This window comes from Rhagoletis pomonella, unplaced genomic scaffold (assembly GCF_013731165.1).
Source record: "Rhagoletis pomonella isolate Grant_MI unplaced genomic scaffold, Rhpom_1.0 Rhpom_scaffold_00001, whole genome shotgun sequence".
Classification (NCBI taxonomy): domain Eukaryota; kingdom Metazoa; phylum Arthropoda; class Insecta; order Diptera; family Tephritidae; genus Rhagoletis; species Rhagoletis pomonella.
In genome coordinates this window covers 62,896,332-62,919,973 of record NW_023458555.1, presented here as the reverse complement: position 1 = coordinate 62,919,973, position 23,642 = coordinate 62,896,332, and the positions used below count along the sequence as shown (strand labels likewise).

At 35.3% G+C, this 23,642-nt stretch overlaps 1 protein-coding gene across 1 annotated transcript in view; it reads right to left on the bottom strand.

Moving 5' to 3' along the window:
• Nucleotides 1-1,227: 1,227 nt before the first annotated feature.
• Nucleotides 1,228-23,642, bottom strand: part of LOC118751810 (probable G-protein coupled receptor No18) — a 29,772-nt gene continuing 7,357 nt past the window's right edge. The window contains exons 2-5 of the mRNA XM_036486628.1: nucleotides 9,846-9,948; nucleotides 9,545-9,670; nucleotides 9,163-9,346; nucleotides 1,228-2,336 (exon numbers count right to left, since the gene is read on the bottom strand). Coding sequence (XP_036342521.1) covers nucleotides 1,647-2,336; nucleotides 9,163-9,346; nucleotides 9,545-9,670; nucleotides 9,846-9,948 — 1,103 coding nt within the window. The 3' untranslated portion in view covers nucleotides 1,228-1,646. The remainder of the gene's footprint in view (nucleotides 2,337-9,162; nucleotides 9,347-9,544; nucleotides 9,671-9,845; nucleotides 9,949-23,642) is intronic.

Genomic DNA, 23,642 nt, shown 5'->3' with positions numbered 1-23,642 from the left:
TACAAGTTGAGTTGTCTCAGACAGAAGAAGAATCACAAAGGAAAATCTTTTAATTGACCAAGTCTGTCCGTTGCCTGGGGCAACCACTTTAACACAACCCAACCTAACCTGTACTTCTTTGACCTATGAAATAGTTGGTCACATTAACCATGCTAGACAGTATGCAACGGATCGAGAATACTCCCAATGTATTTTCGTTTGAGATAGGGCCCTTTTCAACCAAATTCTGAGATAGGGTGTTTTTCAATAAAATTTTGAAATCGGGCGTTGTTGAAAAGTTGTCTGAGATAGGGCGTTTTCGAACAGGCTGCCGAAATAGGACAATCTTGCACTCAGCCATCGATATGTAGTATTTTCAAAAGAACTAACTACAATTTGACATACTCTGATAACCAGGGAACGGATTTTTAGGACCTAAAAACCTATAAACAAGGCAAAATAAAATAACGTAATAGGGTGGAAAGGGCAAAATAAAATAGCGAAAAAAGCAGGAAAAGGCACTAGGTATTGCAAAAAAGGCAAAAAAAAAGCAAAACAAAATAGCGAAAAAGGCAGGAAAAGGCACTAGGTATTGCAAAAAAAGCAAAATAAGGCACTAAAAAACGACAGAAAATACGAAGAACAATCAAAAAATACATTTATTTTGAAAATGTTTATATTACAAGTAAAAAGAGAAAACCTATGAACTAGTTTCATTATACGAAAAATTTGTACTTTGAATCTTTGACTATTTTATCCTTTCGAGTTTCTAACTCATAAAACTTCAATCTGTATAGTTGTAGTAACATTGAACCACAAGATGCATTTTGACGTTTTCTGGCAGCATTTTCATTCGATTTTCGCGAAGAAAAGCCTTGAATGTACTAAATGTGCGCTCGACGTAAGTTAATACAAGTGGAGCCCAATTTAAATATGGAACGTTTGAAACGTTCATATTATCAGGAATAAGGGCGTTTCCCTCGCCCTTTGCAATTTTATCCACACCCCTTATTGTCTCCAAGCCTACGGTAGCTGAGGAAACGGCTTTGAATTTTACCAACACCAATTTGGCAAGAGGTCCCTGCGCTTCAATAAGCCGCATGGGCATGTGTATATTTTTTAATCATAAAAAAAAAATTGTAAATGCTTTAATCACTTTTTTAAAGGTAGAAAAGGAAAAAAAGGCAAATGTCTTAAAAAAGGCAAAAAAGGCAGCAACAAATGTGTATATATGGAATCAGGGAAAGCTAAATCGTGGACATTCTTAATCGAACTTACTCTATCTCCTAAGTAGGAAAAAAGGCAATTTCCATAAAATCCGTTCCCTGCTGATAACAAATGTTGAACTTAATATTATGCATTCACAACAGCTCATACTCTTGAACTAGTGAACTAGTCGCAACCTACCGATTGATCTACCAGAACTATGATTAACACACCACGAAAATTAGCTGTCAAAAATCTCATGCCCGCGTGAGATTTTGAATTGACGTTTCGCTCAGTGAACATCTAAAAAAAATTGACGGAGTGCGTAAACAAACGGCTTGCGTTTATATTGGACTGTAAAATGACATGTATTAATACACTTGTACATAGATATGTACATATGTAACTTTTAATAGTTTGCCATCCACACTCTTGTGCTTTTTGTTAAAAGAACTCCATGACTACAGTCGCATCGACGTTGTGGTAGTGGGAATTTTCGGTCGCAGCGTATTTTTGCAGAGTCGGCTGCAGATGAGACGCCAGAATGCCACACGGAAATCGATGCTGTAAAATGCATAAATGAAGGGATTTATTGCACTGTTGATCCATCCCAGCCAGGTGAGCACATTTGTTAGGGTCCGGCTGACCTGAGGCGGCTCCAGAAACGGCGTGAGCAGATAATAAATGAAGAATGGCAACCAACAAGCGATAAACCCACCCACCACAATGCTTAAGGTTTGTGTAGTCTTATGCTCCTTTCTGATCGAAATTATGCAATTCGCCATCGAGTTCAATTGTTGATGTTGCGGTTGAGAATCGCTTGTCTGCAATTGTCGTATCAAACCGGGTGGACATGAGTGGGCGTATCGGTGGCGCTTGACGTTCGAGGAGTAGTGAAATACGGCAGCTGGCGGCGATTTAAATGACACTGGCCGCATCAACTCACAGCTATTGCCTTTACCGTCTTGTGTCAACGGTACACTGAGAAGTGGCCGGGCATTCTCCACATCTGGCATCATAACCTCGTGCAGCTTATTAAGTATGGTTTGATTCGGGAATCTGCGCTCACCCGTGCTCTTTTCACAAGTCAGCTCAAAAAAATCCTGTTCAACATATTTGTCCGTATCGGTGGTGGTATACCGCCTTAAGTGCTGAAAATGAAAGAAGTACATTAATCGTATGTACATATGCATGGGAGATGTAAAACTTGTCTACGTGTCTAAAACTATGTTCACATTACCAACATAAAATACTTAGTTTCGTTTAAAATACCTCACTAAATTAAGTGCGTTCATACACGCGTTTCTTTATTAGTCTTGACAGCTTTGTAGCAACCCTGTGTGTGTATTTAACGAAAAGAGATCGCGAATGTGAGTAATTGCGTATATTTTTATATTCTGAGTTGTTTGTGGTAATTTTTTAGATTTTAGATGAGTGATCAAAAGAGAAAGCTTCTGGAAATATTTTACAAACTACCACGCGCGATTATTAAAAACAAAAACGTCCAAACACAATGGCATATCAGTTGTGGGACAATACTTTTTTCGATTATTATCGATAAAATTAGAGCCGACACTGATTTGTTCGTGATTTGGTTCTTGGTTTAAGATAAACTACGTACTTTCATCTTAATTTACTGAGAGACTTTACAAGGCGAAATTACTAAGTTTGTACTTAATTTATGCGTAAATTAAGATTGACCTCTAAATTACGCCATTGGGAACATAGTTTAAGAAAACAAGTAAGAAAGTCTAAGTTCGGGCGGAGCCGAACATTAAATACCCGGCGCAAGTATTAAATATATGTTTTTTCACCTTTCCGAAACCTTCCGCTAGATGGTAAGCCGGGGTGTATCAATTTTGAGTAAATTAGCGTCCTTCAATTTCGAAATATTGAAGTTTCAAGCATTTCTGAAATTTACCGTTATATGAGAAGCGGCCGTTATTTTAGTCCGATTTCAATAATTTTCAACGTTTTGCTTACATGTGGCAAGCACAATAACCACACCGAGTTTGGTACAAATTGGTAGAACGGTTACCGATATACTTATATGTGATCATAAGTGGGCGGTGCCACGCCCATTTTCCAAAATTTTACCATAAACGTATTTCTTGGTAAAGAATTGTTGCAAGCATCAATTTTGAATAAATTAGCTTCAATATTTACTGATTTATCGAAGGTTTTTTTATTTCTAAATTACCGTTATATGGGATGTGGGCGTGGTTATTGTCCGACTTTAAAAAGTTTCAGCGATTTTTTATGCTGTACCAAGGCCAACAACTGTGCCAAGGTTGGAAGAAATTGGTGCAGCGGTTACCAAGATATACACATGTAACCATAAGTGGGCGTGGCTACGCCCATTTTCCAAAAATTTATAATATTCTTATTTTTCGTCTAAAAATTATTGTAAATATCAATTTTGAGTGAATAATCTCCAGTAGTTACTAAAATATCGCAGTTTTCGTATTTCTGAAAATTACCGTTATATGGGAAGTAGGCGTGGTTATTGAGCGATTTTAAAAAATTTCGGCCATTTGGTATGTTATACACATGTAACCATAAGTGGGCGTATCTACGCCCATTTTCCAAAAATTTATAATATTCTTATTTTGCGTCTAAAAATTATTGTAAATATCAATTTTGAATGAATTATCTTCAGTAGTAACTAAAATATCGCAGTTTTCGTATTTCTGGAAATTACCGTTATATGGGAAGTGGGCGTGGTTAAAGTCCGATTTCGCCCATTTTCAATACAAACCTACCTTGGATTAAGGGAAACCTACATACCAAATTTCGTTGAGATATCTCAATTTTTGCTCGAGTTATCGCGTACACAGTCGGACGGACAGACGGACAGACGGACGGACAGACAGACATGGCTTAATCGATTTCTTTTTTCATCCTGATCATTTATGTATATATTTGTCTATATCTATCTCGATTCGTTTTGGCTGTTACAAACAACCGTTATGTGAACAAAATAATATACCCTTGTGCACAAGTGCGCTCGGGTATAAAAATCGCGGAGTCAATTTCAATATACAAATTTAAAGCATTAAAAAAGTAACAGTGAAGGATATGTTGAAAATATTCCCAAGTTGTGGATAAGTTCTAGGACTTAAAGTACATTTACATATAAATATAATCTGAATCAAGCTCGCTTGTTAATCACCCCGTTTACACAAACAAACGTCAGATTATTAGCCGACAGATTTGTTGTGCTTGTTATTCTCGCAACTCAAAGAAAAGCTTGGTTTCTTCTCTGTGCAACCGTTGTAACTTTTTTGTTATATTAAGCAATTCAAAAATATTTTAACTTAGTATTTTATTAAAAATACTTTTCCAACCCTCTTTTCCTTGCTAGCATCCATTTTTGTTTACTTTTTAACCGACTTCCAAAAAAGGAGGAGGTTATCAGTTCGTCGGAATATTTGTTTATTTTATTTATTTATTTATTTTTCATATATGTTACCGCATAACTTTGGACCACGTCAACCGATTTCGATAATTCTTTCTTTTGCATCGGAAAGGTAGTGTCTCAGAGGTGGTCCCATACTAATCTGGTTAAGATCCGATGAGTGGATCATGAGATATATATATATATATTTTTTTATATGAGACTTGAAGTCGGTTTTTTTTCTAAAAATTACTTGTACATTTAATATTTCTTCTCTTGTTTGCAATAATAATCGATAAAGCTAGTAGCGCAGTAAAATTAGATAAATTTGCTAGGAAATTAAAAAAAATTGTAACAGCGATTTTTTATGCAGTTTACTTCTATTTGACACGTATATCATGGATCCACAGTCTTGCCCCTAAATTTCATTTGGCAACATTCCGCCATCTTAGATTTAAGTTTTTTTTAGGTTTTTTGCGATTTGCAAGCTTATTTTGCATTTTTCATAAAAAATGGTTAAAGGCAAATCTGTAGAGAATTTAATTTCACACATTTGTCATATAGAAGGTTTTTTTAAAAATAGCATTTTTTATTGTAAATAAATATTCATTTCCGTATCACGTCAACCGATACAGTACGATGGCCAAAATTTTATAGGACGGATTACAGAACTTGACGAGGATTCAGATGCTGAGCTACAAAGCTGGGAGTCTACAGACAATGAAGATGACTTAAATCTTCCAACTTATCCTACAAAACGAACAAGATTCTGATGAAAATTAACCTTACTTCACCAGCTTTCATTAAAAAAAACGTTGCCCGTGGATTAGGCCTACTGGGGAAACCATGTAAAAAAACGCGCCGAAAACTCTACCTCATCGGTGGTATGGAAATGAGTTTTACGGCGCATCCCGTACATCGCTGTGTTTATCGCGTTCCCGGCCGTAATCTAAGCGTCGTACAAGAAAAAAATTTTGTACAAAAGTTGTGGAGAATGAAATTCTCTACAACTTTGGAATTTCAATATGCTATGTATTTTCAACAGAAATTGTCAAAAAATGGCGAAAGCCGTGACAATGTAAATTTTTTTCGTAGTTTTTGCAAATTATTTACAATAAAAAAATGCTATTTTTAAAAAACCTTCTATATAACAAATGTGGGAAATTAAATTCTCTACGTATTTACAATAAAAAAATGCTATTTTTAAAAACCCTTCTATATAACAAATGCAAAATAAGCTTGCAAATAGCAAAAAACCTAAAAAAAAACTTAAATCTAAGATGGCGGAATGTTTCCAAATGAAATTTAGGGGCAAGACTGGATCCGTGATCTACGTGTCAAATAGAAGTAAATTGCGTCAAAAAATCGCTGTTACAAATTTTATTTTATTTTTTGAGAAAAAGTCTAATTTTACTGGGCTAGTTGGACACCGAAAAGTTATCGGATTAATCTAAGACTATTTTATAACTAGCAGACCCGGCGAACTTCGTCCCGCCCAAAATTTTTATATATTTTATTGAAACTTTTTGGTCCAAAATTTTCACCAACAATTCGTTTACGATTTTCATTGCCACATTTATCTGCTAAGATTAAGGTTTGGTGGTAATTTTCCGCTTTAAATAACCTAAGGAAAGTGTTATATCCGTTCTTGAAATTCTCCAGTTGTGCGGCATTTCATTGCACGATTATTCACAAAGCGAAATACATTTTTTCCTCTTCACTCCCTGGCGGCAACAATGATCCGGTTCTATAGTGAATGTCCTAGAAGCTTTACAGTATAGTAGGTGGCAATTTCAAAATGGGTGCGAATCATTGTTTTACAGAAATGCAATATACATATACTTGATTCAAACGAAATACCTTAAAAGTTTGAACGCATAATAATATTGGAAAATCACATCCATTGGGCCAATTGCAACGCAGGAGCGTTCGATATACTAAATGGTGCAACAGGTCGATTTAATCTGACCTTCACGTCCTCTTTTCTCACTTTGCTATTTTTAGTAATAGCTCGACCTCAGCACCACTTGGAAGCACGTTTTTGCAATAGTATTGCATATATATTTAAAACATTAGCCAAATCGGATCATAAATAAGATTTTTAGTAATAACTCAACTACAGCGCCAACTGCCGGATTAAATTGTGAAACTAAACCATCCAGAGACCCACTCAAATACACAAAAAGTTTCGTTAAAATCCGTACAACCATTTAGGAGGATTTCACTCACAAACACACCTACGCCTCACACCCCTTTTCAAATAACCCAAATTTTCTCCATGAGTATGGGCTTGATTTCAACTATATACATATCGCCATACGAAGTTCCAGTACTGTACCATGAATACTTTCAGAGATATGCAGTATAAAAATTCGATTTATATGGGAGGTGCCACGCCCCCCTTTCCAACAGCTGCCCTCTTTCTTCATGAGTATGCGAATGATTTCGTATATCTCCATACCAAGTTCCGGAACTCTACCATGAACACTTCCAAAGATAGGCAGTATGAAAAATTCGGTTTGTATGGAAGATGCCACGCCCCTTTTCCAATAGTTCCAATTTTTCTCCAAGAGTATGCGATTTATTTCGTACATCTCCATACAAAACTCCAGAACTCTACCAAAAAATTTCCAGAGATAAGCAGTATGAAAAATTCTGTTTGTATGGGAGATGTCACACCCCTTTTTACAATAGCTTAAATCTTTCTCCAAGGGTATGCGATTGATTTCGTATATCTCCATACCAATTTCCAAAACTCTACCATGCACACTTTCAGAGATATGTAGCATGAGAAATTCGGTTTGTATGGGAAGTGCCACGCCCCCTTTACATATAAATTTGTTCAGCCTAAAACCATCCTTGGGACACGTGCGGCAGGTGGCAGTTTCAAAAAAATCGGTTCAGCCGCTCTCGAGCCTTGCGAAAACTAACAAACGGCTTTCTAAATAAATATTAGTTGACATATATTATATATTATAATTATATTTTGACAGTATCCGTTGTTTCAGATTGGCGCAAAAAAATCTTGCCTAGTGACGAATTCGCCCCTTGATATGGTCGTTACTTAAAGCTATTTATATTCGAAATTGCATGAAAATTGGAAAACAGGAATCTATAAGCTTATCCAGGCAAAAAGCTACCTACGTACCGAATTTTAAGCAAATCGGACCATAAATACGATGTCTTCGAACAGATCGGTCTCTAGTCCACTTCTCTGACAAAATGGATCATATATGCTAATATATGCTAAAAAGCTACCTACGTACCGAATTTTAAGCAAATCGGACTGTAAATACGATTTATTCGAATAGATCAGTCCCTGGTCCACTTCTCGGAAAAAATGGACCTCATATCCTAATATATGCTAAGAAACTACTTACGTACCGAATTTTAAGCAAATCGGACCATAAATGCGATTTTTTGGAATAGATCGGTCCCTGGTCCCCTTCTCGGAAAAAATTGATCACATATGCTAATACATGCTAAGAAGCTACCTGCGCACCGAATTTTAAGCAAATCGGACCGTAAATTCGATTTTTTCGAATAGATCGGTCCCTGGACCACTTCCCGGAAAAAATGGGTCATATATGCTAATATATGCTAAAAAGCTACTTAAGTACTAAATTTTAAGCACATGGGACTATAATAAGATTTTTTTCGAATAGACCGGTCCCTGGTCCACCTACCCGAAAAAAAGTAAAATTTTTTTAGCCTAAAACATGGTGGTTACCGAAAGCTATTTGTATACAAAATTTTATGAAAATCGGACCAGCCGTTCGCGAGATTACCTGTTACAAAAAAAAGGGACTTCTCTTTATATAATTAGTATAGATAGTATAGATTAACGAGGAACGAATTTTTGTATGGCTAATCTCTGTTTCTAATTACACATTAAGTTAAGCTCGAAAATGAGGGTAATCTACTTATATGTAAACATAGTATTAAATTTTACGGATAAATATAAATAGAGTAGTGGGAAACGCTTATGCTTTACTGCGCAAATTAGGGGTTTGCGCTATATTTACTCCAGTGGAAACCAGGCGCAAATCAGTGCTCCACTAATTTTTGCAATCGTCACCCTCTCTGACGCTGTGTACAGGAAAATAGATTCGATATATTGCTATGAAGGCAAAGGTCTTGGTATGTAGCCCTACGAACTACCTGACAACTAGAAGTTGTATGTTTATGTACATATGTACAAACCTTCTATGTGGACGACGCGAACCCCTCTGTTTGAGAAGTTGATACAATAAAGTTTCGGGGACACCACAGCCTTATCGTTTTAAGGTTTAATTACCATACCTCCGTAAAGGCTGGCCTAAATAGATTCAGCTATAAGACATTAATTATTATCTTTCCTTTTAGGTAATACATAACTCATTGTTCAGGAAAAGTTGTCATTTAATTTAGATTTAGATTTAAGCCATCATTATCATTTTAAATCCCCTGTACAGTATACGATAGTTTAAGTACTATTAAAATACCTCAGCCTCATACGAAAAATAAATTAATATATCACTTTATTGATTTCGCTTTTTAATGTCTTTTATGTTGCAACTTATTAGTCTTAATTGATTTACCTTATTATGTACACTAATGTGAGTCATTTTGTCATGCCTCGTAGCGATGACGCAGGAAATACGAGCATAAACATAAATCATCACAATCATTGGTAGAAAGAAAGAGCCGCAAGCCGAATAGATGACGTATCCTTTATTTTGATTATAACGGCACTCGTTTCGGTCACGTCGACCTGGTTCATACCTATGGCATAATGGAAAAATATATAGAAATAGCTCTAATTCATTTGCAATTTAGATAAAAGGTAACCATAAAAAAGCATTCATTGGCATTTTCAAATATTTTGCAACGTCACCAGCATTCTAATCCAAGTCGTGCTACTTCATTTCCCTAATGAATCCATTACATTACATTAAAGCGCCCAAACTGTGAACAACTTACCAGCCAAGCATTGGCGGACACGTTATGGCCAGTGCCATCAGCCATGCAAAAAGAATCATCCATAGTGCCAAGCGTTTAGAACGACGTTTGCGTGAGTACTTTAATGGTTTTGTTACAGCCAGATACCTGCAAGCATGGTAAAAACTGATTATACATGCACATATAACATACAATGTATGTATGTATGTTTAAGTATGTACATCCAAAGAAGGTAGACCGGAAGCAATCAAAGTGTTGTAGACGATTTCACCCTGCTTCCTAATTGGTTGCGGCAAGCGAATGGGCAAATTGGAGAACTCACCTGTCCACGCTGATGGCACACAAGCTGAGAATGGACGCCGTGCAAAGCATTATATCGAGAGATACCCAAATATCGCAAATTATCCACCCCAGACGCCAAGACCCTAGAATTTGTTTAAAGAGATCAATTGTGCGCAAATATATTAAAACTTACTAACTAAATCGAGATAAATATAGACATATGTATGTAGACAATATACGTGCAACCGTATCAGTACCAAACGGAGGAGAATTCCCCGATTTTGGTGGAATTTGAATTTCTCGGGTGAATCGGGGAATGACTTTAAATTTTGGGGGAATTCAATTTACAAACGATTTTTATTGAAAAATTCCTACTGAGAATAAAATTAGAACTTGTGATAATAATCTCTCATTACGTTATTACGGATTTAAAACATAATGTAGCTGCATGCAACTGTGTGGATATTAAATAAATTGCAACCGTGCTTAGCGACGCTTTTCACTTGACCTTTATATATGACACTCTCATTTTCCACTTCGTTTTCGGCGCCAAGCCAACGTCTGGCAAAGTATTGAGTAGTATAATAAATGTAAGTATTTATCGTTACTAGAAACGACTAAAGACGCGCGTGTTTTGACGGCGAAAAAGGACGCGTAAAAAAACTACGAAAAAGGACGATTAAAAACTTCGACAAGGACATGTAAGCATAGATTTATGCCTGGCCAAGGACTGTCACTTCAGCATCATTTCCCAAAAACTCTTCGAGGAATTTAAATACTGTTACACTCGCAAACATTGTTGACCGCGAAAATAAGTTTACGCGTCTTTCTTCGCCGTCAACTATGTTAAGAGCTTTTTTTCGCTGAATTTTTTTTTATGCGTTTTTTTTCGCGGGCAACTTATAAGTTCGCGCCTTTATTTGTGTCTAATTAATTAAAAAAAAAAACGCAATCAGAAATAGGCTTGGCGTTGAGTCAATTTTACTTACAAAACAACTATCTAAAAATAAAACGCCTTATCATTTAGGTGCGACTTCTGAATAATTACAAAAATTGTATCAAGAAATATATGATTATAGGGAATAATCAATCTATGCCCGGTATTCTTATATGATAGATATGATTGATATTCTCAGAAGTACTAGTTTATTTATTATTAAAATACTGTACTTATTATCTCATTATAAGTAATATTTTTTCCGTTTTTTTTTATAAAAATGAAAATAAAGTAAATAGCAAAATGTTTTTTGGGGGAATGCCATTGAAAATAGGGAATGTTTTCTGGAATTTGGGGGAATTAGCATTAAAAGAGTGGCATCCCTGATAAGTATGCACATATAATGGCGGTTTTTCAATGTCTGATTAATAGCCCTGTTATGCATACTTAGCGTTGCATGAGAGTTGTCACATAAGAATCTGTTAAATGGGCTTTTCGTGTAAGCGGTTACCCAACGCATAGCACTTCACATGTAGAATTCTGTTGGGTTTTGATTTTACGTAAAAATGCTATAGCAGTGCAAGTATGCATAACTGGGCTATAACACAAATCAATGTTGGCAAAATGGTAATCTGATTAACGATTAAAAATTAACGACTAAAATGTTAATCGCGATTAACGATTAAAATTAATTAATCGTAATCATCCGTTCGATTAATGATTACATTTTTTAATCGTTAATCGTCGGTTGTGATTATGATTAATTAATTTCAATCATCAATCGTTAATCCAATTTAAAAAAATTTGATTAAGTCTAGTTTGTCCGAATTTGAAACCAAACACGGTTTATAGTTCCTTTGTTTTGTGTTTAACGCTAATATATAAAAAAATAAGTATTATTATCATTAGTAATGTGGATTTTTATAACCCATCGCACATGTGCAGAGGGATAATAAAAACTAGTTTGCTTAGCGTCTGTTAAAATAGATCTTAATGAAAGTGCACACCAAATTGCTTAGATTTATGAGGAAAACCGACTTTGCCATACCCGTGGCCTTGTGTGCTTAGTAAAATTTCAGCATAAATTAATTAATCACAAAACCTACTTTATCAAATTAAGGGTTAATGATTAAAAATAAATTTTTTTTTTAATCGCGGTTAACTGGCCTTGTGTGCTTAGTAAAATTTCAGCATAAATTAATTAATTACAAAACCTACTTAATCAAATTAAGGGTTGATGATTACAAATTATTTTTTTTTAATCGCGGTTACGATTAACTGTTTAATCAATTTAAAATTAATCATAATTAACTGCAATCGGATTGAATTTGATCGAATTAACAAATTAATTAAAAAATCAACCGATTAGTGCCAACACTGACACGAATCGAAGGTAGAAGCTCTGGTTACAGACAACGACTGCTTTATCGATCACATGTTATATGCATGATATCGAAAACGTCGATAGTGTTGTGGTAGTGATAACCAGACAATGAACAACCGGCCCAAAGTGTTTCCACACATGCATGGGCATAGTCATGAAGGGACAGGAAGATGTTCGGGCTTTATAGTGTCGAAATTTTGGGTGTAAAAAAATTGTTTAGATCCGCTAAATCGCGTTTGTTTGCTATAACTTTCTTTATGTCACTGAAAAGGTCTCGGTCAGGACTTTTAAGTTACACTTCACCAAATTTTGAATTACTATCCCTAGATTTTTATTTTTATACTATAAATCTAAAGCTCTCAAAAACGATGAAGACCATGCTAAAAAGGGTTAGGCTGTCCTCAGTTAAAGTTCTGAGCGAGGCCTTTTCGGTGACATAAATATTTTAAAAATCGGATAGGAAATAGGAAAGTTATAGCAAAAAACGCGATTTTGCGGTTTTGAGCGGGTGCATAAAAAAAATGTACATCCGAAATTTCTTCTCGACATAAGTGTTCAAATAAAACTGACACGATAAATTTTTTTCCTGATACGCCTTAATGTACCTATGTACCAGGGTTGTTGCGAATATTCGCATTCGCTTTCGTATTCGCAATAATCAATGCGGAGCTTTTGCGAATGCGAATGTTGTGCAAGTGCACTGATAAAACTTATATATGGCAAACAAAATGACAAATTGTAGCCAATATTTTTGTCTGTGTTCGTGGGAGTATTTGTGTAACAAAACTGGTCAAATGTCGAATTTATCAACTTTGGTAAAAATGTCTTTAAACATATTATTTCTTAAGCCATATAACCGAGCTATCAATGGGCAGTAGCGTGGGCCGAAAACCCACTTTCTTAGAATTTTGATTGGTAATAGCAAAATTATGGTTTATTATGCTTTAAAAAAAATCTGTGTGAAATTTGGAATTTAAAAATAAAAATTTATAAATAAATTATTTAATAAATTTTTTTACGAAAATTGCAATAATCTTCTAAAGTATCAGTCCTACATAATTTGGTATATGGACCTTTTTTGTAGAGAATCGAAGTTAGCTAAGAAAAAAATTTGTTTAGTACTTGAACTTTGATGGACGTAGGCGAGCCTAGGATATTGACCAAAAATTTTCACATTTCAGACAGATATTTTTTAAAGCATAATGAACCATATTTTTGCTATTACGAATCAAAATTCGAAAACATCGGATTTTCGGCCCCGCTAATGGGCAGCCATACAAGTTTCAACTTCTACTTGACCTTTGATGTACGTCAAAGAGAACATAGTCTTTTTAACAATGTGTTTTTCTGTGCTTTAAACACCTGCATTGCTTTCATTCTTTATTATGACTTTTTTGGACCAATCTTAAAAAAACTAATAGACACAAATGAAGAAAGTGTGCACTGCAATTCTTAACCAAGTTTTCGTGATTTGCTTTTGATGTTACATATATTCGTTTCAATAATTTCAAATGGGGCTCTATGGGGAATTTATTATTAGCAGGGAACGGCTTTTTAGGACCTAAAAACCTATAAAAAAGGCAAAATAAAATAACGAAATAGGCTGAAAAAGGCAAAATAAAATAGCGAAAAAGGCAGGAAAAATCACTAGGTGTTGCAAAAAAGGCAAAAAAAGGCAAAAAAAAATAGCGAAAAACGCAGGAAAATGCACTAGGTATTGCAAAAAAAGCAAAATAAGGCACTAAAAAGACAGAACATACGAAGAACAATCAAAAAATACATTTATTTTAGAAATGTTTATATTACAAGTAAAAAGAGAAAAACTATGAACTAGTTTCATTATATGAAAAATTTGTACTTTGAATCTTTGACTATTTTATCCTTTCGGGTTTCTAACTCATAAGACTTTAATCTGTATAGTTGTAGAAACATTGATCCACAAGATGCATTTTGAAGATTTCCGGCAGCATTTTCATTCGATTTTCGCGAAGAAAAGCCTTGTATGTACTAAATGTGCGCTCGGCGTAAGTTAATACAAGTGGAGCCCAATTTAAATATGGAACGTTTGAAACGTTCATATTATCAGGAATAAGGGCGTTTTCCTCGCCCTTTGCAATTTTATCCACACCCCTTATTGTCTCCAAGCCTACGTTAGCTGAGGAAACGGCTTTGATTTTTTGCAACACCAATTTGGCAAGAGGTCTCTGCGCTTCTATAAGGCGCATGGGCAATGTGTATATTTTTTAATCTTTGAAAAAAAATTTTAAATGCTATAATCACTTTTTTAAAGGTAGAAAAGGCAAATATCTTAAAAAAGGCAAAAAAAAGGAAAATATCTTAAAAAAGGCAAAAAAAGGCAACATCAAATGTGTATATATGGAATCAGGGGGAGCTAAATCGTGGACATTCTTAATCGAATATACTCTATCTCTTTAGCAGAAAAAAAGGCAATTTCCATAAATTCCGTTCCCTGATTATTAGCAAACATTTTAAAAACAATAATTTTGTTTACTTTTCGGGCAATATTTTTTTCATAGGGATATACATTGGATCCTTGGCTATAAACTTCTGCGGTAAAACTGTCCCTTCTTTGCTATTTAAAGCCAAAGAGTAAGCTCCTTCAATAGAGATTTCCGGCAGAAATGATAAACGTCTGGCTGTAAAGAGAATCGATGCTCAAATAATTAAAAAAATATAGATCTGACCTTTAATAAGATAAGAATTACGTAACTATCTGAGATTCAAATGCTTATAAAAAACAGGGTGCTTTTTTTAAATAACAACATTCTGATCTGATTCGGCTGGCAGCCACGACTTTATAAACAGAATTTTGTTCAAAATTTTCATTCCTGGAAAATAATAATTTATTTTTCATATCCATCTATTTAGCTCGCTATAAGCACAAATTTTTCAAACCAGTCGTAGAAAAAAAGTATTAAAAATTAATTACAGAAATTAAATCGAAAAACGTTGATGAAGTTACAGAGTCCTCAAATTCGAAACAGCCAAAGTAATGAGAATGAAGAATTCTTTTTAAAAGTTTTAGAAAAACCTGGCACATCTGGTTTGGCATCGCCCTTACGCTAGATTCTAATTGTTTCTTAAAAATACTTGACATTCGCATTCGCATCCGCGGATGTCTAAAATTCCACATTCGCAACATCCCTGTAATGACTGTAGTATTGGTTGCAACACTAGCGTACGGCTCAGGCTGACTTCCAAAACGTCAATACATACGTACAAAGTATAATGTTCCATAACACCGAGCTACAAAATATTCACAATGTATACTTGTCCCAAAACGCATCCGAAAAGTTATCGAAACGCATCGCTAGAGCAATCAGCGCATCAGAAACAAAGTTAATGCTTCGTTTGTTATTGGTTACCATTGGTGTTTTAAAAATGGAAAATTCATAAAAATTGTTCATTGCTATATTTAATATATAAACAAGTAAGAAAGTCTAAGTTCGGGCGGAGCCGAACATAAATACCCGGCGCAAGTATTAAATGTATGTTTTTTCAACTTTCCGAAAGCTACAGTAAATTAGCGTCTTTAAATTTCGAAATATTGAAGTTTAAAGCATTTCTCAAATTTACCATTATCTGAAAAGCGGCCGTAATTTTAGTCAGATTTCAATAAATTTCAACTTTTTGCTTTAACCATACCTAGTTTGGTACAAATTAGTATAACGGTTACCGAGATACATATACGTGATCATAAGTGAGCGGTGCCACGCCCATTTTCCATTATTTTATCATAAACGGATTTCTTGGTAAAGAATTGTTGTAAACATCAATTTTGAATAAATTAGCTTTAATATTTACAAATTTATAGAAGATTTTGTATTTCTATAAATTACCGTTATATGGGAGGTGGGCGTGGTTATTATCCGATTTTAAAAATTTTCGGCCATTTGTTATGTTGTGCGATGACCAACAACTGTGCCAAGTTAGGAAGAAATTGGTACAGCTGTTACCAAGATATACACATGTAACCATAAGTGGGCGTGGCTACGCCCACTTTCTAAAAAATGTATAATATTCTTATTTTTCCTCTGAAAATTATTGTAAATATCAATTTTGAGTGAATTAGCTTCAGTAGTTACTAAAATATCGCAGTTTTCGTATTTCTGGAAATTACCGTTATATGGGAAGTGGGCGTGGTTACAGCCCGATTTCGGCCATTTTCAATACCAACCTACCATGGATAAATGGAAACCTACATACCAAATTTCGTTGAGATATCTCAATTTTTCCTCGAGTTATCGTGTACACGGACGGACGGACAGACAGACATGGCTTAATCGACTTCTCCATTCATTCTGAGCATTTATGTATACATTTTTCTATATCTATCTCAATTCGGTTTGGCTGTTACAAACAACCGTTATGTGAACAAAATTAATATACCCTTGTGCACAAGTGCGCTCGGGTATAAAAATGCAATGTATATGGTTGCAATGTGTCGCAACTCTGCATATACAAACAGTTTGAATACCGCAGTATAACAGTTTCCAAACATTGTATTGATACGTTTTGGAAATCAGCGGAAATAACGCCATATGGCTTTATTTCCATTCACATTGAGAAATAAGACCATATGGCTTTAATTACATGGGGAAAGTGAAATAAAGCCATAACCAAAAATTCTACATAAGTATGAGAAATAAAGCCATACGATCTTATTTCAATACAAAAAGTAAATGTTGTTTCGTTAGCGATGGTCCGCGTTGACTCTCCACCCCGCGGCCGAACGCGACGCCCCCCACGTAAATAAAACTGTTGCTTTCCTCATTCTCCCTGCTTGTCATGATATACATACATACATCAGGTTTTCTTTTAAATCAGTAAGATATCTTCACTAGACACGAATAAAGGGGCGCTGGTGTTTTGACGATGAAAAAGGCTCGTAAAATAGTTTACGAAAAAGACGCTTAAGAAAAACTTATCGCTTAACTTAGTTGAAGGCGACGAAAGACGCGTAAACATAGGTTCATACCTGGCCAAGGATTGTCACTTTAACATCATTCCCCAAAAACTCTTTGGAGAATTTACATACTGTTACACCCGGAAACGTAGTTGAAGGCGAAAATAAGTTTACGCGTCTTTCTTCGCCGTCAAATAGGTTAACGCGTCTTACTTCGCCGTCAACTTTGTTAAGAGTCTTTCTTCGTCGAAATTTTTATAATGCGTCTTTTTTCGAGGTAAATTTTTGAGCATGTGACTTTATTCGTGTCTAGTGACGGTATATTTATATATCTGTATACATATATGCATATGAGGTTGAGGTTTGTATAAAATGGTTATTGACAAAACAGAACAGTACTCCACATAGCAGACTGAAAACTGAATTACTACAAAATATAAATAAAGTGGCAGCACTACACGACAGCTTGCATTTTCTCGCTTCAGTTCGGGAACATTGTTTACTTGTTATTTGAAAACAAAATAAACAATCTGTAGTTGTAAAAATATGTGATTATTGAATAAATTTTTGAAATAATATACATATTTAATAGTGTTTCAAAAGTGAATATTGATAATTTTTACCATGCAATTGCTCACAAACAAGAGCGATATTCCAAAAAAAAGTGTTTTAATAACTTTAAACGGTTAACAACATTAACTTTCTACCTCCGAATTGTTAATAACATTTTTCTTTTGCTAGTTGTACCTTAAGCTAGATAATTACCGAGTTACTTTTTAAATGCACACCAGCAGTGTACTGGGTAAACATTACGCAAAAAAGTATCAAAGGGTGCAATAATGCCATAATGGCTTTATTTCACTTTCACAGTGAGAAATAAGCCATTAGGCGTTATTTTGTATGGCTTTATTGCACGGCACTCTAGCGTACATAACAAGTAACCAATCGAAAACATCGCATTGAAACGGAATTCATGTGCAGGCGAGAACAATTGTATGCAAAAGTCGAAATTTGCACATCTCTATAAAAGTGCCATGCCATGCGATTTATTGAGAACAAGTAAGAAAGTCTAACTTCGGGTGGAGCCGAACATTAAATACTCGGCGCAAGTATTAAATGTATGTTTTTTCACCTTTCCGAAAGCTACCGCTACATGGTAAGCCGGGGTGTATCAATTTTGAGTAAATTAGCGTTCTTAAACTTCGAAATATTGAAGTTTCAAACATTTCTGAAATTTACCGTTATATGAAAAGCGGCCGTAATTTTAGTCCGATTTCAATAATTTTCAACGTTTTTCTTTTACGTGCCAAGCACAATAAAAATACCGAGTTTGGTACAAATTGATAGAACGGTTACCGATATACATATATGTGATCATAAGTGAGCGGCGCCACGCCCATTTTCCTAAATTTTACCACAAACGTATTTCTTGGTAAAGAATTGTTGCAAGGATCAATTTTGAATAAATTAGCTTCAATATTTACTGATTTATCGAAGATTTTGTATTTCTCTAAATTACCGTTATATGGGATGTGGGGGTGGTTATTGTCCGATTTTTTAAATTTTCGGCCATTTAGTATGCTGTACCAAGGCCAACAACTGTGCCAAGTTTGGAAGAAATTGGTGCAGCGGTTACCAAGATATACACATGTAACCAGAAGTGGGCGTGGCAACGCCCATTTTCCAAAAATTTATAATATTCTTATTTTTCGTCTAAAAATTGTTGTAAATGTCAATTTTGAGTGAATAATCTTCAGTAGTTACTTAAATATCGCAGTTTTCGTATTTCTGAAAATTACCGTTTTATGGGATGTGGGCGTGGTTATTGTCCGATTTTTTAAATTTTTGGCCGTTTAGTATGTTGTATCAAGGCCAACAACTGTGCCAAGTTTGGAAGAAATTGGTGCAGCGGTCACCAAGATATACACATGTACCCATAAGTGGGCGTGGCTACGCCCATTTTCCAAAAATTTATAATATTCTTATTTTTCGTCTGAAAATTATTACAAATATCAGTTTTGAGTGAATTAACTTCAGTAGTTACTAAAATATCGCAGTTTTCGTATTGCTGGAAATTACCGTTATATGGGAAGTGGGCGTGGTTACAGTCCGATGTCGCCTATTTTCAATACCAACCTACCTTGGATTAACAGAAACCTACATACCAAATTTCGTTGAGATATCTCAATTTTTGCTCGAGTTATCGTGTACACGGACGGACGGACAGACGGACAGACGGTCAGACGGACAGACGGTCAGACGGACAGACGGACAGACGGACGGACAGACAGACATGGCTTAATCGATTTCTCTTTTCATCCTGATCATTTATGTATACATTTGTCTATATCTATCTCGATTCATTTTGGCTGTTACAAACAACCGTTATGTGAACAAAATTAATATACCCTTGTGCACAAGTGCGCTCGGGTATAAAAATGATACGACGGGTAAGTGAGTAAATTAATAGTAATTAAATATTGTTTTAACGATTTCATTTTGAAGTTTGTCACCAGAAGCTCAAAGCGGTCGAAAACAGAGTCAACCGGAGATGAATCATTGTGCAACCGTTTGGAAGACCAGTTGCTTCCAATATTTGATTTCAAATGCTTCTTGTCTGATATGTATATAAAAGCCTGTTCCTGAGTACATTTTTTATATTAATGAAGACAAAGAGCAGCAAGTTCAACTAGGTCATTGAAAAGAGAAGACACATCCTGGTTCGAAATTTAAAATTAACTATTTTTAGCCCTACTTCTATACCTAAATTAAGAAATATTTAGTCATTTGCCACTACTTTCGGGGTGGCGGAGGGGACACCATAAGTCCTACCCATGTTATAAAAAGTGCATATTTCAAACCGAATTTGTGAAATTAGTGCTCGGAAATTTTAAAGTTTTGGTTTAAATTTAATTACAGTCCTCTTACTATACGTGTAAGTCATTATTTTTTAGATCGGGTCAATATTAGATTTCGATACAATAACCCGATATCAGTGAGCAAATAACTATTTGTTAAGTAATCAGCTATATTTTTATAAAAAAGAATAAACATAAATAAACTAAAGCAAAATACCCAAAACTTGCGTCCCAGTGTATATTTGAGTCACTGTATTTTTTCATAGAAGGTAGCGGGGATATTTTGACAAAATCTTTGTTATGAATGGCTTAACCAGAGGTGGGCACTACCGCAAATAAGCGTTAGCTAAAAGTGAGAATGTGTTAGTGTGCCTAATTCATATTGCGTCCCTGCAAAAAATTGGACTAATCCGGGATGACCCCGGAAGCAATCGCAAAGGAGCATGCGACTAATACCACTTTTGATCTCTTTATATGGAATGTACTGATCACTTTTGTTCGAGCATGTCCTATGAAGAGACAATTGTTCACCTTTATACCCGAACGGGTATAAAAAGCGACTAGTCACTTTTAAAAAATAAAAATAAAAATTTGCGCCAGCACTCTCTCTGTGTGCCAACGCCGCACATCAAATTTCATTGACTAAGTGCGTACATATCATTAAATCGTTAATAGTACCGGTTAGAGATTAGTTGTGGACCAATTGATCTCCAATTATACCCATAAGGGATGAGTCGAGACTAATTGACCTCCATCAATACCCTTGTGAGACTAGTTGGGGCTAATTAATGCCGAATTGTACCCGATTGAGAGTAATTTCGGAATACTCTCTTTAGAGATTAGTCGCACAATTTTTTGTAGGGATGCTGTTGCGTTCTCATCGTTACGCTCTTGCTTGTATATGTACACAGGATGATTACGCTCTTTGAGCGTGTGCTCGTTCTCTGCCCATGCCTGGTCTTAACCTTCATCTGGTCTTCGCGTCAAAAATGACGCATGAGGGTCGACAATGCAAGTTTTTTTTAGAGCTTATGAAGGTTAAATTTTAGTGTGAAGTTTTATTCGCAACACTTGGAAAAAACGGATATGAGAATAAAAGAGCACGAATTTCCATGTGAAGCAAAACTCTCTGGGAAGACAAAATCTATGAATCAAGAATTATAGAATACAAGATTGCGCCGATTGCAGCAGAATTCGTGAGAGTAATTTTGGCATGACGTCATCGTAGAGTTGACGACTGAGAACAGCAAATAAAACTGCTCTTTAGTGATGTGCTGAATTGTCGGTACCCAATACTTAAAAAAGATTTCGGTACCCAGTACTTCCTTTTCGGTACCCGATACCAATTTTTTACATTAAACATTCGCCATTATATGCATTTCAAGTTTAGAAAAAACTTTCATTACTAATTTAAATGATATCGGCTAAAATACACTTGACCTTATCGCAACAGAGAAATTTTATTTTATCAGTTTTAACTAGTGTTGGGAAAAATCGAGTGTTTTGAGGATCGAGTTCTTTGGTATCGATACTCTTAAGGATCGGGTATTTTTCATAGTACTGAGTACTTTCTTTAAATATACACTTGTTGGTAACTTTTAATAAAATTTCTATCTGTTCATATTTTTTGCTTTAACCGATATGAGTGCCTGGAGGCACTGTTTCATTTATCTCACCTGGAAGTCAAACGAAGCGACAAAATGGTATATAGATGACGACATTGAGTTTATCATGCCCAAGTTATGCCAGAAAAAATTCCCAACCATTTCTGATCACTATCTCAAAGTTGCCGGTTTGAGGGTTAATTGCTTTTCTTACAAATGTCGGCTGTGGCGTCACGTGAAAACTACTGGTTCTGGTTCTGGCTGGGATCGTAGGTTCGAGGCCGCTTGGAGGTGGTTAAGATTTTTAAAGTTAAATCAATGTAAGTAGGAATAATTATTGCAATTTAAATATAAATAACAAACTTAAAAATCTGGTTACATTACAAAAAAAAAAGAAAAAAATATGTGGAAAGTAATACTTGTGCCTAAAAAAATAGATTAAAAAAAATATTTTTTTTTAATTAAATTTAAGAATAACAAAAAAAAAACCCCTAAATCTATACTAATTATATAAAGAGAAGTCCCTTTTTTTGCAACAGGTAATCTCGCGAACGGCTGGTCCGAGAAGTGGACCAGGGACCGATCTATTCCAAAAAATCGCTTTTATGGTCCGATTTGCTTAAAATTCGGTACGTAAGTAGTTCCTTAGCATATATTAGCATATATATGATCCATTTTTTTCCGAGAAGTGGACCAGGGACTGATCTATTCGAAAAAAATCGTATTTACGGTACGATTTGCTTAAAATTCGGTACGTAGGTAGCTTTTTAGCATATATTAGCATATATTATCTATTTTGTCCGAGAAGTGGACCAGGGACCGATCTGTTCGAAGAAATCGTATTTATGGTCCGATTTGCTTAAAATTCGGTACGTAGGTAGCTTTTTGCCTGGATAAGCTTATAGATTCCTGTTTTCCAATTTTCATGCAATTTCGAATATAAATAGCTTTAAGTAACGACCATATCAAGGGGCGAATTCGTCACTAGGCAAGATTTTTTTGCGCTAATCTGAAACAACGGATACTGTCAAAATATAATTATAATATATAATATATCTCAACTAATATTTGTTAGTTTTCTCAAGGCTCGAGAGCGGCTGAACCGATTTTTTTGAAACTGCCACCTGCCGCAAGTGTCCCAAGGATGGTTTTAGGCTGAGAAAAATCTATATGTAAAGGGGGCGTGGCACTTCCCATACAAACCGAATTTATCATGCTACATATCTCTGAAAGTGTGCATGGTAGAGTTTTGGAAATTGGTATGGAGATATACGAAATCAATCGCATACCCTTGCAGAAAGATTTAAGCTATTGTAAAAAGGGGTGTGACATCTCCCATACAAGCCGAATTTTTCATACTGCTTATCTCTGGAAATTTTTTGGTAGAGTTTTGTATGGAGATGTACGAAATAAATCGCATACTCTTGGAGAAAAATTGGAACTATTGGAAAAGGGGGCGTGGCATCTTCCATACAAACCGAATTTTTCATACTGCCTATCTTTGGAAGTGTTCATGGTAGAGTTTCGGAACTTGGTATGGAGATATACGAAATCAATCGCATACTCATGAAGAAAGAGGGCAGCTGTTGGAAAGGGGGGCGTGGCACCTCCCATATAAATCGAATTTTTATACTGCATATCTCTGCAAGTATTCAAGGTATAGTACTGGAACTTCGTATGGAGATATGTATATAGTTGAAATCAAGCCCATACTCATGGAGAAAATTTGGGTTATTTGAAAAGGGGTGTGAGGCCTACAAACGTACCGACCTTTAGCTATCTTTGAATGAATTTTTTTATTTTTCTGTAGGTGTGTTTGTGAGTGAAATCCTCCTAAATGGTTGTACGGATTTTAACGAAACTTTTTGTGTATTTGAGTGGGTCTCTGGATGGTTTAGTTTCACAATTTAATCCGACAGTTGGCGCTGTAGTTGAGTTATTACTAAAAATCTTATTTATGATCCGATTTGGCTAATGTTTTAAATATGTATGCAATACTACTGCAAAAACGTGCTTCCAAGTGGTGCTGAAGTCGAGCTTTTACTAAAAATAGCCAAGTGAGAAAAGGGGACGTGAAGGTCAGATTAAATCGACCTGTTGCACCGTTGAGTATATCGAACGCTCCTG